Genomic DNA, 16,301 nt, shown 5'->3' with positions numbered 1-16,301 from the left:
GGTAGTATATTTAGAGATGCATGTGTCTTATTAACTCTGTTTTCCTAGAGCTCCAGGAAGAAATCCCAGCCAGTGTTTCACCCTAGCTGAGATTTGGGGGGCGTGTCATAAATATAAAGGGAAGGGTAAACCCCTTTGAAATCCCTCCTGGCCAGGGGAAAGCTCCTCTCACCACGATATGCATCTGAGGAAGTGAGCTGTAGCTCACGAAAGCTTATGCTCTAATAAATTGGTTAGTCTCTAAGGTGCCACAAGTCCTCCTTTTCTTTTTGTAAAGGGTTAAGAAGCTAAAGGTAACCTCGCTGGCACCTGACCAAAATGACCAATGAGGAGACAAGATACTTTCAAAAGCTGGGAGGAGGGAGAGAAACAAAGGGTCTGTGTCTGTCTGTAGTCGTCTTGGCCGGGGACAGAACAGGAATGGAGTCTTAGAACTTTTAGTAAGTAATCTAGCTAGGTATGTGTTAGATTATGATTTCTTTAAATGGCTGAGAAAAGAATTGTGCTGAACAGAATAACTATTTCTGTCTGTGTATCTTTTTTGTAACTTAAGGTTTTGCCTAGAGGGTTTCTCTATGTTTTTGAATCTAATTACCCTGTAAGATATCTACCATCCTGATTTTACAGGGGGGATTTCTTTATTTCTATTTACTTCTATTTTTTATTAAAAGTCTTCTTGTAAAACACTGAATGCTTTTTCATTGTTCTCAGATCCAAGGGTTTGGATCTGAGGCTTTTTATCCAACATTTCCCAGGAAAGGGGGGGTGCAAGTGTTGGGAGGATTGTTCATTGTTCTTAAGATCCAAGGGTCTGGATCTGTAGTCACCTAGGCAAATTGGTGAGGCTTTTTACCAAACCTTGTCCAGGAAGTGGGGTGCAAGGTTTTGGGAAGTATTTTGGGGGGAAGGACGCGTCCAAACAGCTCTTCCCCAGTAACCAGTATTAGTTTGGTGGTGGTAGCGGCCAGTCCAAGGTGTAATATTTTGTACCTTGGGGAAGTTTTGACCTAAGCTGGTAAAGATAAGCTTAGGAGGTTTTTCATGCAGGTCCCCACATCTGTACCCTAGAGTTCAGAGTGGGGGAGGAACCGTGACAGGTGTTTACCCTTCCCTTTATATTTATGACACGCCCACTACAGTCTTTAGGGAATAGCAATATGCTATCCCCACAAGAAAGGTTGGGGACCACTGCCCTAAACCTGAACCCTACCCCAAACCTCACCTTCACCCCTAAACCCTAACCCAAACCAAACCATACTCCAACCCTACCATTAACCCCTCCCCCAATCCCCTCACCCCTATCCCCCCCCCCCAAGATCCTCCACTCCCCCGGGGCCCTATCTACCTCCCCCACCCCACATATCCTCCACAGCCCAAGCACCCCGTCCCCCAAACTCCCCGACTCCAGGCCTGCACAGACATCCCAGGCCCCGCCCACACCTCCAGTGCTCACATGTCTCCTCAGTCCTTCTCCGAAGCCCAGCACAATTTTCCCTCTTCCCTGGAATGTGCAAGACCGGAACTGGCCTTTTGTCACCAGCAGGCACCGCCATGATTGCGTACAGTGATAGATTATGGAGCTGCAGCCCAATCAGAGCAAGGGACTGTCTCGGAGTCTGGAGCTGCGACAAGGGTGTCACTTACACCAAGCCAATGAGCGAACAGGACAAGATACGCTCCTGTCCTCGCCGCCATCTTCTTGTACGCCCCCCCGTTACCAGAAGGGAATCATAGAATATCAGGGTTGGAAGGGACCTCAGGAGGTCATCTAGTCCAACCCCCTGCTCAAAGCAGGACCAATACCCAACTAAATCATCCCAGCCAGGGCTTTGTCAAGCCTGACCTTAAAAATATCTAAGTGGGCGCAGCCATTTTCCTGTACAGAAAGTGCCTTTGTTTTTCTTATGTTACGTAATCCCATTCTGCCAATCAGTGGGACCCATGCGAGATTGTCCCGTCCCATGGGAGAAAGGTTGGGGCTGCTCTGTTGCCCCTTGAGGGAGAGGGCCAGACTGTTCCATTCCATGTATTGGGGGGGTGCGGTGCCAGCCACCTATCAGGGGCACTAGACTGTTCTGTTCCCTCATGCTGGGCTGAAATTAAGCAACCTGGGCAGAGTGCTGTTCCCAATGAGCAGAGAGCCCCTGGCTCACATACAAACCTTAAGCCCTCTGCTGAGTAGGCTCAGAAAGGGGGAGAACACTGAATTAGGGCCAGGAGGGGTTCTGCCCCTGGAAATTGGACTCACAGATAGACAAAACAGCAAAGTCCATACTGCTAAGGTATGTAAATCCTCCTCCTCCTCCTCCTGCAAGTCCCCTCTGGCTCAAATTGTTGACATTAAAAGCACGAGAAAACAAAAAAACCCCAGCATTGCCGTAACATGGCACTGCTTTATCAATGCAACACACCTGATTAAAAGAGCAATATTCATTAGCCCCAAAGCAGAGGGTCCTTCCTACCAGTCGGACACACTTAGCAGGTCATAGCCCCAGCATCTCCCCCAGCTTCCAGGGTTTGATTTCTAAAAACAGCTGGGGAGCTAACCCCAGGCCAAGCCAGGGGAAGGAGTAAAGGGGAGCCAATCAAGGTAGCTCCACCTTTGATCCTTTAATAAAGGCTTAATTCCTGGAGACATGGCGCCCCCACCCCATTGAGGCATATGGCCCTGTCTCATCCCACCCCACCTTCCATTCATGTAGCTCTCCTTGATGGCTAACCTGCACTTCATTAGCCATCTTTCCCTACATTACAGGGTGTGCTACCTACTACAGAGCAGCAAGAAAGAACACATTTGGCTAAAACAAGCTTTTTTTCCCATCACCTGCAGATTATAGTGATCTCAGCCCAAGCAGCCCTGGAATGCCATTCCTTCTGAGGACATGCTCAGTTGAGACATAATATTGACTTGGTGTCTAACAGAATGTAGTAAGAAGAGCATGGAATGGATTTTATTAACACTGTTGAGCTGCTTGTGAATGATTTTGTGACTACACACACAGTGTGCATGCACGCCCAGGTGTGTGTATAATTCTCTGTTGCATTCTCTGGAAATTTTATTCAGAGACATTTTTGACTCCTTCTGAGTGCTTAAACAGCTATATCTAGCAACTTCTCAAGGTTTGTCTGGTGGACTTCCTCCTACGTGGAGTTGGCAGCACTGCTCAGGGGGTCAGGTAGAGACGATTGTTCCATTTAGGGAGAGGGGCTGGGCTGGACTGGACCGGATGAGCTGCCATACAACATGGAGCTCTACACGGCTCAAACCTTTCCTAGCACTGCCCAAGCCTGCTTAGAGCACACGCATGGCTTGAATAAAGCCAAGTGACAAGATGGCATCTGACAGCTGTGTTTACACATGTGCTGCTCAGACTCTCCCAGAGAAGATGGCACTCCCGCTCAGCGGCCTATGGTGGGTACCTTTCGCGCCTGCGCAGTTTTGTTCCAACCATCAACAGGGCCTATTGCCCTATCCTGTGCTAGCTATTTCGGGCTCTCCACCGCCAGTCGCGTGTAAACTGTACAAAAATATGGCAGCCACTAATGGCTGTGTACGGAAGCAGGAACGGCCACTGGTGCATACTCAGCAGAGCCCAGTCGTGCTTGCCAAAACTCACAGGGGAAAGCGGGACCAAGCTTACGCTCCTGAAGACGAACAGCTGTGACCTCCCCTCACAGACATGCAGCAGCCCTGCCCTTGAGTGGAGCTGGGGGGCATAACTGCCGGGGGCAGGAGAAGCTGGCAGTGGAATGGGGAGATTGAGCAGCTGGATGAACAGCAAAGAGGACCTCACACAGGGAGGGCCATGTCCAGAGTGACCTGGTTCTGGCTGATAACAATACAGCCAAGGCCCAGCTGATAGCCCACTGCACCCATCTTGCAGCTTGGACAGCTGGGTTTCCCCACAAGTGCATGCAGCCAGCAGCTGTAAAAGACATTTTATTTCCAGCACTCATGCTGAGTCCATACCAGTATTAAAAACAAGACACAAGATAAGCCACACACGCCACCCCACAGCCCCGGTGGGGTGCAGAAAGCGTTGCTCCCACAGGGCTCCAGCTGCACCGTGCAGCCAAGCCGGGATGGTGACACCCCTCACTTCCTGTTGGCCTGGGCTGTTCCAATGACACACTCGTTCACCTGGAAGGGAGAGAGATGGAGTTGAGTGGGAAGCTGCGGCATGGTAACCCCCTTCCATCTGCCTCAGCTGCACACCAGTCAGTCACTTACTTTGCTGGCAAAGCGCAGGGAGTTCAGGGACTCTGACAAGTTCTCCTCCAGCGGAGAGATGTTCACAAACATCAGCCTGGGGGCATTGGAAAGGGGAGGAGCAGAGGTTAGAGGAGCCGCAGAAGCCCTCTTCTGGCACTACCCCCAGCACCTGGTGTCCCTGCACATTCCCTTCCTCTTAGACTCCCTCCACACCCTGTCCATACAACGTCCCCCATAGCCCTGCCCTCCACCTTGATGCTAAATCCTTCTCCATACATCTCTGCCTCATCCCTCCCCCACACTCCTACTATTCCCACTGCCCCCCCATTGTTACTCACATCTTAGAGTTGCCCCCCAGCGAGTTCTGCAGCAGGTAGGTGAGCTTGCTGTTCCTATAGGGTATGTGGGGCTCCTGCAGAGTGGGAAGACAGGAGTCAGCTCCCCACTGTCTATGAGGAGGGGGCATGTTGGTACCCCTGGGCAGGAAGATTCCATACCATGTACCTCAGACAGCCCCCAACCTCACTGTGTCTCCCCTATACTAGGCAGAGAAGGGCTGGGGGAGAGGGAGGGGGCAGTGAGGTGCATGCAGGTGGTATGTTACATTGCTTACAGCACTATGACCACCGGCCCTGGGGAAAGAGGGGAAGAGACTGGTGATAATGGGGCATGTGGTGTCCTAGCTGTTACCTTGTTGGAAAGCGCCATGATGACCAGTCCCAGCGTAGAGAGGCTAGTGTTGATGGCTTGGGTCTCCCTCAACCGCTCCCCCTTCGAGAAGGACTTGTCCAGCCGCTCGCTGCCTGCCAGGTCCACCAGGCTTAGCACCGCTTCAGGGAAGGAAGAGGGAACGGATAGGAGACAGGCCTGGGAGAGGGCACCTCACCCAGCTCTCCCACATATGGCAGGGCAACCACACCACAGGTGGTCCTAGCAACCAATGCTCCCCCAGCCCTGCCTTCCAGTTATTCTCTGGCAGCCCCAGCCACCACCTGCCACACTCACAGACACTGTGAAGGTCCCGGCTCCGGTTCCAGCCCTCAATGCGCAGCTGGAAAAGGCTGTGGCTGCGGGAGGAACGGTCATTCAGAGCCGTCTTTGCCACGGAGCGGTTGGCCTTGGCTGTTTGCAGTAGCTTCAGCACCTGGGGGATGCAGGGTGTGTTGGTGGGGTCAATACAACTCCTAAACCCGCTGGCTCCAGCACACCCACGTCTCAGCTCACCTCATCCTCGGAGTCCACAGGCACATAGCGGAGGTTCGGAACATGCAGCTCCTCACTGCTCTGGCTGACCCGCTTGATCTCCAGTTCGGCGCCCCGCTCTGGCCGCCCCACCAGCAGGTCCCGCAGCGACTCATTGTAGATCTCCAGGAAGTTTGCCGTGAAACGGTACTGGGGTGTGTGTCGGAGATAGAAACAACATCATAACCATGAGATTGTGGGGGGACCAGGTATGCTGCCAGAGCCACAGGGTTGGGGGCAGTCACGAAGGGCAGAGTGGGATGCTCACTCACCTGCCAGCCCTTGGGCTCCAGTTCCTGTGCCCCCTGGAAGACCTGCCGCACAGCCCGAGGAATCATGCCCATAGTCTCAGGGCTCATGTCGTCCGGCCCCTCCATGGTATAGGTCTTACCGCTGCCTGTCTGCCCATAGGCAAAGATGCATACATTGTACCCATCCAGAGCAGACTGCAGGGAGGGAGAAGGAAGCGGTCATTATGGGGGTAACCCCCAGACTCCCAATCCCCCAAGTCCTGTGCCCCACTCTGTACCTGCACCAACAGCGCAATCTCTTCAAACACCTCCTCCTGGGAGCAAGCAGGGGAGAACACCCGGTCAAAGATGAAATCATATTTCACATCACCCTTGCGGTCACGCCCAAAGTGGGACTGTGTGGAGGGAGAGACAGACATGTGGGTCAGACTATAGGACTCATTCCCAGGACCCCAGGCCTGGACTGGGGGAATAGACAGCCGCCTCTGATGGGAAGTCCCCAGAGTGGTAATGAGGGGCAGTGATTGCAGAGGGTTCTTTAAGGGAAGAGGTGGTCGTGAGGACCTGCAGAGGGTCCAAGCCAGGCAGGGTGAAGGGGCGGTTCAATAGCAGGTGAGATTCAGCACTGGTGGGTGCAGGGTGATAATGGAACTACTTGGTTGCTCGGCTGATTTTGAGATTAACGAACCCTTCAGAGGTGGCCCCAGGTTTCTAACATGCTGCCAGAAAATTGGGGCGGGGGTTGGGGGGGAATGAGGTTTATCGCCTCTCCATGCAGCATCTGTGGCTGTTACTGGACACGCTGTACAGATCTGGCAGCCACACTTCAAAAAGGATAATGACAAACTGGGAAAGGTTCAGAGAAAAGCTACATGATTTGAAGGCTGGAAAACCTGCCTCAGTAAGAGACTGAAGGAGCTCCCTCTATTCAGTTTATTGAAGGGAAGGCTCAGAGGAGACTTGATCATGGTCTCCACATACATATATGGATATATTTGAGAGCAGAAGGCTCTAAGCTAGCAGACAGAGGCAGTAGGAGAAACCAGTGGCTGGTAGCTGAAGCCAGACAAATTCAGGCTACAGATAAGAACTAGCCATGGGAAGCACTGCCCCAAGGGCATTGCAGCAGGAACTCTCTGTCACTGGGAGTCTCATGCATAAATGTCTGTGCACCATCTACACTATAATTCACCCTCCTTCAGATGTTCATGCGCAAAGACCTATGGCCTGTTGCTCAGAAAAATGCTAGCTCCTAGACGTGTGAAAAGGCTGCTCTCGAGGCAGCAGGCCCAGCTGGGCTGTGAGGTGCCAGCAAGGTTTTCAAGGCCCCAAGCACAGGGGCCCTACATTTAAGCAGCAGCACATCAGAAGCAAAGTCAGCCCCTCCTTGGCTTGGGGCTGAGGTGGGTGACTTAGGATCCCTGCAGGGGGAATTGCCCAAAGCTAGTGCCCATGTAGTGTGCAAGTTGTAGATTGCACCAGCATTCCCCAACTTAACCACACTAATGCCATGCCCAAACAGTGACTGCCCTGAATATCAGCCAATGCACAGCCAGAGGGCTAGCCATGGCCCATCACAAAGACAGGGCTAGCTGTGCCCCAGCCCCTGGATTCACCTCCTCCACTTTGGAGAGCACCAGGGCCTTGTTGTCCTGCAGGGGGAAGTGCAGGTGTTCCAGTCCCGTCTGCCTCTCCTCCCAGGCCAGCAGGGGGCGCACACGGCAGAACACACGGATGTTACCCTGGGGATAGGAGACATGTCAGTCCAGTGTGGGGAAGGTTGTCCCCAGCTCCCACCAGCTGTCCCTCGCAATCTTATCTTCTTCCAGCCCCCACCCCCGCCCTCCTGCATGGTGTCCTGCCCTAATTCCCTCCACCTCCCTGAGGTGGGGCAGAATGAGAGCTTCCTGTCACCTTGAGCTCCTGCACCAGGTTATGCAGCCTCCTCCTCTCCATCTCCAGATGGTGCAGCCGCTCCTCCTGCTGGGTCATGACCTGCAGCTGGGCTGCCACTTGGCCTCTCAGCTCCTTGTTCTCACACTCCCTCTGGGCCAGGCCATCCTCCACCAGCTTTAGCTTCACCTGGAGCAGGACCAGGAGTTCGGGGTTACTGCTAGAGACTTGCTTCGAGTTCTCGGGATACCACAACACACACGCCCCAGGCCCCCATCAGGAGAGACAACAGACCATGTCACACGCCATGGGTCAAGCCAGCGCATGTGACTCCCAGCTGCTAACTGACAGACTTGCTAGACATGGAGTGTAGCTGATAACCTGGTCAAGAAAAGCTGTTGTGGGAAATGCATGCAACGGTGAAGAAAGCAGTGCTTGTTTGCAGTGCAAGTGAATCAAAGAGGCCCAACATTAGGGCCGGGATTTTAAAAGGGAGTTGGGTGCCTGAACACTGGGGAAAGGTTCCTTTGAAACACCCTGCAAGGACAGCAGTCACTTTATGGAGATGCAGCACTCTCAGCAAGGCAATAACTAAAGCAGAACAGCCAGACACAAGAGTAAGTCCTGAAAGCAAGGTGGGGTTGTGACACTGGCAATAAGGGAATTTCCAGGAGACTGGAGCAAAGCAGTGTTGTCCCAGCAGGTCTATGTAAAGCCTTCATAAGGTTGAGTTGTTGCTATAGGAAACAAAGCTTGTGTCTAGGAGGTGCACATTGAGCCCATGCATGGAAGCTACACCGGCTGCTGCATAAGGCCTGGTCCCTCTGAGCAGAGCATGCAGATGACCCAATGGGTGCATAACCTGTCTACTGGACAGGAATCTGACAGGGCACAGCTAGGTTGAGGGTACAGCATGTTATAGGAGATCCTAGCACAGGCACCAAGAGCTGAGCTTTTCTCCCGGCCCCAGCCACACAACCTGGATTGGCCTGGCTCTGACTCCAGTGGGGGAGGTTAACATCACATCTCCCCCCTTCCCAGGATCAGACCCACCTCTCTGGTCTCCAGCAGGGATGACAGGTCCCGCTTGGTCCCCTCCAGCTGCCTGATGGTCCTGCTGTGGCTGGTGACCTGCTCCTCCAGTTGCTGCTTCAGGTCTGACAGCTCCATCACCTTGTGGAGCCTCTGCTGTGCCTGCTCCTGGCAAGTGTGCAGCGCAGAGCTCAGTGTGCTGCAGAAGTAGGGGCATGGTGAGATAAGGCAGGAGTCATTCCCCCCCCAACCAGAATGATTAGGATCCCTCCCCCTCAGTCCTCTGGCTTCTCACCTGACCTGGCTGCTCAGTTCCTGGTTCTGAACCACCTGCTCCTGCAGCTGCCTCTTGAGTTGCTGGTTCTCCCCATCCAGTCTCTGCACCTTGTCCTTGTAGCTGCTCACCTTGGTCCGCATATCACTCAACTGGCCCTTCAGGTCCCAGGCTGCCCGCTTCTTCCCTTCGTTCCCTGCAGCTAGGGCAGGGGCTGCTGTGGGGAGAAAGGGGGAGGCAGGTGAGGCTGGAGCCAGCAGGGCTATCCCCTCTCCCCATCCCTGGCTTCACCCCTTCTTGACATCAAGCCGCTCCTGCTGCCGCCTTACCCATCTTTGGAACTGCTGCCACAGGCACCGGCCTCCTGACGATGTCTGCAGAGGGAAAGGGGAGAGCAGGTGTCATGGAGCTACAGGTCCTTGCTCTTGAACAGTTCTTGGAAGAATTCCTTCAGTGTGTCAGCCCCCTTAGGGTCTCTCACTCACTAGTGTAGGCCTCTTGGCTTCCTTACCTCCTGGACCCAAACCTCAGAGCCTTCAGCACCCCTTCTTCACACTGTGAGTGCCCTATAGTGACTCCACCTGAGTTGGAACCCAGGGAAGACTTGCACCCCCAGCTCCCTTGATCTTAGGTGACTCTCAGCCAGCAGTGTAAAAGCAGAAAGGTTTATTAGATGTCTGGAACACAGCATAGCACATCCTTAGATAACACAGACAACGGAAAGTTTGTCAGGTGGATCTGGGTCGGTCCAGAGCCCTCTAACTCCTCTTTAATCCCTGACCAGAAACTTCTTTCCTGCCTCCAGGGGCCCACACATAACCCCACCTGGCTGCTCCCTAGTCCTTTGTCCCCGAGCTGGTCATACCCAGCTGGCTTCCTAAGGAGGGTGGGCCATCCATGGTTGTTTATTGCTAGGTGCCAATAATTGGAATGGCCATTGTCTTCTCAGAATCGACATGGGCATGGGGCCCCAACCAGCTGGGCATTGGTCCCGCCTGTATCTCTGGGTTGCTGCAAAGGGTAAACAATCTTTCCTCCTCCCCCACCCCCCTGACCTAGTTAACTACACACCACATAGGGGAAACTGAAGCAAACACAATATTCATCCAAAATATTATGAATAATTCCCACTCCTTCACAGCAAATCATGGGATCACGCAGTTGTGAGTAGCTATGAGAGGAAACAGAGAGCTGACAGAAGGTGCAGACTTGGAAACTCTGAGCAAGGAAAATGTTTGCTGTTTGTAAGCGCACTGTGCAAGGAAACAGGACACTCTGAACATTTTTGTAAACTAGGGGGTCCACATTTCATAGCTCTTGTAGGCTGAGGTCCGGTACGCCCCAGGGGTCCTTGCAACTTTCTGTTCACCCTCCTAAGCTCCCTGTGTACTACCTCTCATCCTCCTTTTCGGAACTCCATGCAACTCACAGGCTTGTGTGTGCTCCCTTTCCACTATATCACAAGGGGTTGTGTCTCCCCATTTTGGGGTCCCACCCATTCTCATCCCCATGGCAGGGGCTGTTTGCCCATTCCTCCTCCATTGCAATAACTCTGTGGGTGTCCCCAATCCCCTCTCTCCCCATGCCAGGAGCTGTGTGCACCCCATAACAAAATGTAATATTTTTATGTGCCTCAGTTTACCTCTGTACTTTACATTGCTAGCCAGCAGGTGCAAAATAATTCAAGAGCTGCTCTTGGGGCAGAGCAGGAGATGGGAGGCGTTGTGTCGTGTAACTGGCTAGTGGGAACAGATGGGTGTTAAAGGACCGGCTGGAACTGACCCACATCAATGGAGGATGCACCAAAACAATGGGAGCCCCAAGGACAGAACATGGCACTTGGCAAATTGACAATTTAGTCACTGAGACCATTCAGTATCTGACTCTCTGCCACCACCTGTCAGACAGCCACAGGTCTGGTCTATACTCCAGCCTGTAACCAGTCCCTTTGGAGTAACCCCTTTAGTGTGCTAGACCCCAAGGACCCACACACTCTTCTACAGGGACAGGCCATGGCCTCCAAGAATCCAAAACAGTGGACTTGTCTACACTTAAAATGCTGCAGCTGCACCCCGTAGTGCTTCAGTGACAGGAGAGGTTCTCCCAATGCTGTAGGTACACCACCACGCTGAGAGGCGGTAGCTATGTCAACAGGAGAATTCTCCCATCGACTGAGCACTGTCTACACCGGGGGGTTAGGTCAGTTTTACTGCATCGCTCTGGGGTGTGGATTTTTCACACCTTTGAGCAATGTAGTTATACCAACCTAATTTGCTAGCATAGACCAGGTCTGGGCTTTTGTGGCTCACTATAGCGAAACCAGCCAAGCCAGACTCCCATGGGAGACTTGTACTATACCCCTTCAGGTTGCAATGCTTTCAGTGAGTATTTGCAGTGACACCAGGCAGCCTTACCAAAATGAGGTAATGTATTAGTCAACCGCCCCACATAATCTGTAAATCCTTCCATTAGCCTTTATACTAAGAGAGTTCAACCTGGCTACCGCCAGGCCAGGGCACCCTAGAGCCATGCTATCATTAAAGCCAACGTGGCTGTCCCTGTCCCTTGTCCCAGGTGAGAGCTGCACCGTTTCTTCCAACGGCCAATTCTTATCCCCAAGACATCGACCCATCCTGAGATCACATGTTCCACCTGCTGGAGATTCCTGTGGATAAGTATCAATTGTTCAGTTCTTGGGGCTCCCATTGTCTTGGCGCATCCACCATTGATATGGATTGGGTTTAAACCAGTCCTTTAAGGACCCATTCATTCCACCCCAGACAATCACGTGGCAATACCTCACATCTCCTTCTTTTCCCCCCAAGAGCATCTTTCTAATCCTTTTATACCCACCGAATAGCAGTGCAAAGTACAATGGGAAACCAAGGCATACAGAGGAATCAAAAATATCACAGAAAATGCCCACTTCATTGTCAAACACCTCTATTATTTGTCTTCTGTCCATCTGGGAGATGCTCAGGGTGTAAGTTATTGGAAGGAGGAACAGAGATGAGCTGGGGTATCAGTATGCTGGAAGGGTTTCATGGGTGCTCACTGTGACACTGTATGGAATCTGGGGGACACTTTAGGATATTATGAATACCAATAGTATAAAATTGCAATGAGTTATGCCAGATATGCCATGTAAGATATCTGCAAAAAATGTTATCATCATCATCATCTCGGGCAAATCATATGTTCGTATCACCTTTTGTATTATGAGTTATAGATATGTATGTCTGTATTTTAAACTTGGGCTATGCTTCTGGGTGACACCCCCAGACAGTTTGGAATCGGTCTGATAGCCCATTAAGGACCATCTGCTATACAACTGACCCATTGAGAGAAGGCAGAGGATATTCCTTCCAACTCACCAAGGCATACATAGGCATGCCCATGGACAGAAAAGGCTTCCAAGCCATGTGTTGGGCAGCTTGTGTTTGAAACAATGGAAGCACAGGCCGCATGGAAAAATACTATAAAAGGCAGCTACATCTTCTCCATTTTGTCTTCAATCCTGCTTTTTACTTCTGGAGGAACTTTGCCACAAACTGAAGCTCTGAACAAAGGACTGAATGACCCGTCCAAGCTGAGGATGTATTCCAGAAGGACTTTCAAGCCAGCAAACTCACCATTACTGCTAGGTTTCAGAGTAACAGCCGTGTTAGTCTGTATTTGCAAAAAGAAAAAGGAGTACTTGTGGCACGTTAGAGACTAACAAATTTATTTGAGCATAAGCTTTCGTGAGCTACAGCTCACTTCATCGGATGCATTCAGTGGAAAGTACAGTGGGGAGATATATATACATAGAGAACATGAAACAATGGGTGTTACCATACACACTGTAACGAGAGTGATCACTTAAGGTGGGCTATTACCAGCAGGAGAGCGGCCGGGGGGGGGGGGGGGGGGGGGTGTTTGACAAGAACGTCGGGGGAGGGGAATAGTTTTTCTTTGTGTATTGTAGTTGTAAGAATGCTCTCTACGATACAACCGCATTTGCTCCAACCCCTCAGACAGAGGCAAAACACCTACAAGATCTCTTTCAAGCATTCTTACAACTACAATACCCACCTGGTGAAGTGAAGAAACAGATTGAGAGCCAGACGAGTACCCAGAAGTCACCTACTACAGGACAGGCCCAACAAAGAAAATAACAGAACGCCACTAGCCATCACCTTCAGCCCCCAACTAAAACCTCTCCAGCGCATCATCAAGGATCTACAACCTATCCTGAAGGACGACCCCTCACTCTCATAGATCTTGGGAGACAGGCCAGTCCTTGCTTACAGACAGCCCACCAACCTGAAGCAAATACTCACCAGCAACCACACACCACACAACAGAACCACTAACCCAGGAACCTATCCTTGCAACAAAGCCCGTTGCCAACTGTGTCCACATATCTATTCAGGGGATATCATCATAGGGCCTGATCACGTCAGCCACAGTATCAGAGGCTCGTGCACCTGCGCATCTACCAGTGTGATATATGTAGTCATGTGCCAGCAATGCCCCTCTGCCATGTACATTGGTCCAACTGGACAGTCTCTACGTAAAAGAATAAATGGACACAAATCAGATGTCAAGAATTATAACATTCAAAAACCAGTCGGAGAACACTTCAATCTCTGGTCACTCGATTACAGACCTAGAAGTGGCAATTCTTCAACAAAAAAACTTCAAAAACAGACTCCAACAAGAGACTGCTGAGTTGGAATTACTTTGCAAACTGGATACAATTAACTTAGGCTTGAATAGAGACTGGGAGTGGATGGGTCATTACACAAAATAAAACTATTTCCCCATGTTTATTCCCCCCCTCCACCCCCCACTGTTCCTCAGATGTTCTTGTCACTGCTGGAAATGGCCCACCTTGATCATCACTACAAAAGGTTCTCCCCCCCCGCTCTCCTGCTGGTAGTAGTTTACCTTAAGTGATCGCTCTGGTTACAGTGTGTATGGTAACACCCATAGTTTCATGTTCTCTATGTATATATATCTCCCCACTGTACTTTCCACTGAATGCATCCGATGAAGTGAGCTGTAGCTCATGAAAGCTTATGCTCAAATAAATTTGTTAGTCTCTAAGGTGCCACAAGTACTCCTTTTTTCATTACTGCTAGGAACCTGATATATGGACTTTAAAGTCTTTGTACATATGTGACTGCTTTACCATCTCTCTTCTTGTTCTTTTTTTGTTTTAATAAACCTTTAATTTTAGGCACTAAATGATTGGCTGACAGTGTGGTATTTTGGTTAAGATCCAAACCCATAATGACCTGGTGACATGGCTGACCCTTTGGGGTCAGAAAAACATTTTGTGTATGTGAGCAGATATAACTTCTCACTGTACTAGACCTAGGTGCTAATTGGGAGCCAGAGAACTGGAATGCAATAAAGGGGACTGAGTGACTTATTTTTTTGCTTCTTCATTACCAGTGTGGAGGGGGAGGGGATCAAAAGCACAGTTTGTGACTGGTTGGGGAGTTTAACTTCAGTGTTACACACCAGTTTTGGGAGTATCTGCTCTCCCTTTTGCAGCCTGCCCTGACCTTGGCATTTCCAACAAGGGCTGCCCTGGGCACCACGGGTCACACCAACAACCAGCAGTTTGATCTGTAGGCAATTCCAGAGGTGCTAGAGGATGTGGCTGTGTCAAAACAATGGCAGGGACTCCATGGGCCCTACATCCCCCATCCCCACAGCTTTCAGTTTTCTGGTATCATCCAAAGTCACAAGGGTTCTGGCCACTGTTGCCTCAAACATTCCCCCAAATCTTGGAACCAATCAACTGTGGCATTCAGGAGTATTGTATTTGACAGAGAAACGCAGTTGAGCTGAGCGCAAGGCTCACAGCTCCCCATGGAGAGGGCCCAAAGGGAGAGGAGGCCTGGGACTTCCAGCCAGCAAAGGCTGCTCAGCTCTCTAGTAAGTACCACCCACCAACAGTCTTCCCAGCACTGGGTCCCACAGAACTCTGGATAACAGTGCTGGGTTTGGCAAGTGGCACAAAGTCACAAGGATCCTCCCCCTCAGAGTGAAAGCCTCAGTCCCACAAATACCTGCGACTGAGGCTGCTGGGATGGTCAGTCCTGGTCGGAGGGAAGCCCGGTGGCCTGTGGTGGACATGAAGCATCATCATTAGCAGTGGAACATCTGACCGCTTGTGCCAGCTCCCTGGTCTCATGAACACAAAGGTCCCTGCATCCTGCAGGCAAACATACCCCACATTCCCTAGCACACACCCTTCCCCAGAGCTCACCTGCTCTTTGAGTCCTGGGTATTGCAGCTGCTGCCGAAGCCTTGGAACAAGTGGTGGCGATGGAGGCTGCCACCCTCCTGGTTGGTACAGGGAGCCTTCGGGCACGTTTCTAGTGGGAGGGGAAGAGAGGAGACAGTTTTTGGGAGCAGAGCCCTGGAGAACAGGAAAATTAAGTGGGTCAAGAAACCACCGTTCACATCTGCCTGCTGCATCTCACCTGTTCGGTTGGAGGCTGATTCTCATCACTGTGCCCTCGCTTGGCCCTCAAGCCAGGCACAGGCAGCGGCAGCTGGGAAAGGGCCTTCCCTGCAAGCAGCACCTGCCGTCCATCAGCATTCCCCTTCTGCTCCATATTGGGACCTCTGGGAAGGAGCAAGGGGGCTTGATCAGTCATGTGTTATACAGACACCCCAATGCCTGTGTGTGCGCCCAGAGCACGGTGAGCTCCCCCCATGCACACCCCATCGCACACCAGCCCCTGCCATGGTGAGACCCTCTGGAGGGGCAGGACCTGGCTGGTGCCCATAAGTGGGGACCAAGCAAACTCCTTCCACACAGGGAGTCCCAAGCCAATGGGAGCAGATTCAGCACCTGTGCCCTGGTCATTCCCCCCAAGTCACACTCACCACTGCAGCACTCTCGCTGGCCTGGGCGGAGCAGCTGGCGTTCTGGGCTCTGAAGTGAACCTGTGGGGAGAAGGGGAGATAGGCAAGTGAATGCCAGAGGTGGGGGGAGGGGAAACAGGAACTTCCCCGGCCCAGCCCCACCCATCTGCATCGCAAGGCTCTGCCTCTGCCCCTCCACTGCTCAACCCGCGGTGCTTTAGAAACAACCCGACCTGACCTCTCTCCCTCCGCCCGGGGAGTCCAGCTCGCGCGCGGCGCCGCCGCCGCCGCCACCCCCCCACCGGGGAGGGGGACAGTCCGGTCCCGCGCGCCCCTCACCAGCGATCGCCTTGGCTACGCTAGTTTAACTCTTCTCAACCTCTTCCGACGCCCTGCGTCGTTCGAATTCAAACCGCCCCCACTGAGCCACCGCCCGTTGGCTGTCTCGCTCTCAGCTAATTGGCTGGCCGCTTCCCTACGGCCCCGTCCTCTTCGAAATCCAACCAATCCACCGCTTTCACCTCCT

At 52.0% G+C, this 16,301-nt stretch overlaps 1 protein-coding gene across 3 annotated transcripts; it reads right to left on the bottom strand.

Moving 5' to 3' along the window:
• Window positions 1–3,927: 3,927 nt before the first annotated feature.
• KIFC1 (kinesin family member C1) lies at window positions 3,928–16,262 on the bottom strand. 3 transcript variants are annotated; one of them, XM_084647278.1, is made up of 18 exons: window positions 16,115–16,262; window positions 15,797–15,856; window positions 15,388–15,532; window positions 15,171–15,279; window positions 14,971–15,024; window positions 9,235–9,279; window positions 8,927–9,122; window positions 8,653–8,830; window positions 7,621–7,788; window positions 7,323–7,448; window positions 5,985–6,101; window positions 5,728–5,901; window positions 5,438–5,605; window positions 5,219–5,357; window positions 4,904–5,043; window positions 4,552–4,625; window positions 4,232–4,307; window positions 3,928–4,141 (listed from the first exon to the last, which is right to left on the bottom strand). In XM_084647278.1, exons 3-18 carry the CDS (start codon window positions 15,520–15,522, stop codon window positions 4,097–4,099), a joined length of 1,944 nt encoding a protein of 647 aa, XP_084503404.1. In that variant the 5' UTR covers window positions 15,523–15,532; window positions 15,797–15,856; window positions 16,115–16,262; the 3' UTR covers window positions 3,928–4,096. The 3 variants fall into 3 exon arrangements, with proteins under 3 accessions (XP_084503404.1, XP_084503403.1, XP_084503405.1); XM_084647277.1 differs by having other exon boundaries at window positions 16,014–16,185; XM_084647279.1 differs by lacking the exon at window positions 14,971–15,024 and having other exon boundaries at window positions 16,014–16,186.
• Between the last annotated feature and the right edge of the window lie 39 nt (window positions 16,263–16,301).

The sequence above is a fragment of the Lepidochelys olivacea genome (genome assembly GCF_965140295.1).
Source record: "Lepidochelys olivacea isolate rLepOli2 genome assembly, chromosome: 14".
Lineage (NCBI taxonomy): Eukaryota > Metazoa > Chordata > Testudines > Cheloniidae > Lepidochelys > Lepidochelys olivacea.
This window is presented reverse-complemented; position numbering and strand designations above follow the sequence as displayed.

Excerpts from the sequence above, each read along its gene's own strand:
- KIFC1 (XM_084647278.1), bottom strand. The coding sequence starts at position 15,522 with ATGGAGCAGAAGGGGAATGCTGATGGACGGCAGGTGCTGCTTGCAGGG. Across the intron at positions 15,280-15,387 it reads ATCAGCCTCCAACCGAACAG|AAACGTGCCCGAAGGCTCCC; the intron begins GTGAGATGCAGC and ends CCCTCCCACTAG. Across the intron at positions 5,902-5,984 it reads AGATTGCGCTGTTGGTGCAG|TCTGCTCTGGATGGGTACAA; the intron begins GTACAGAGTGGG and ends CCCTCCCTGCAG.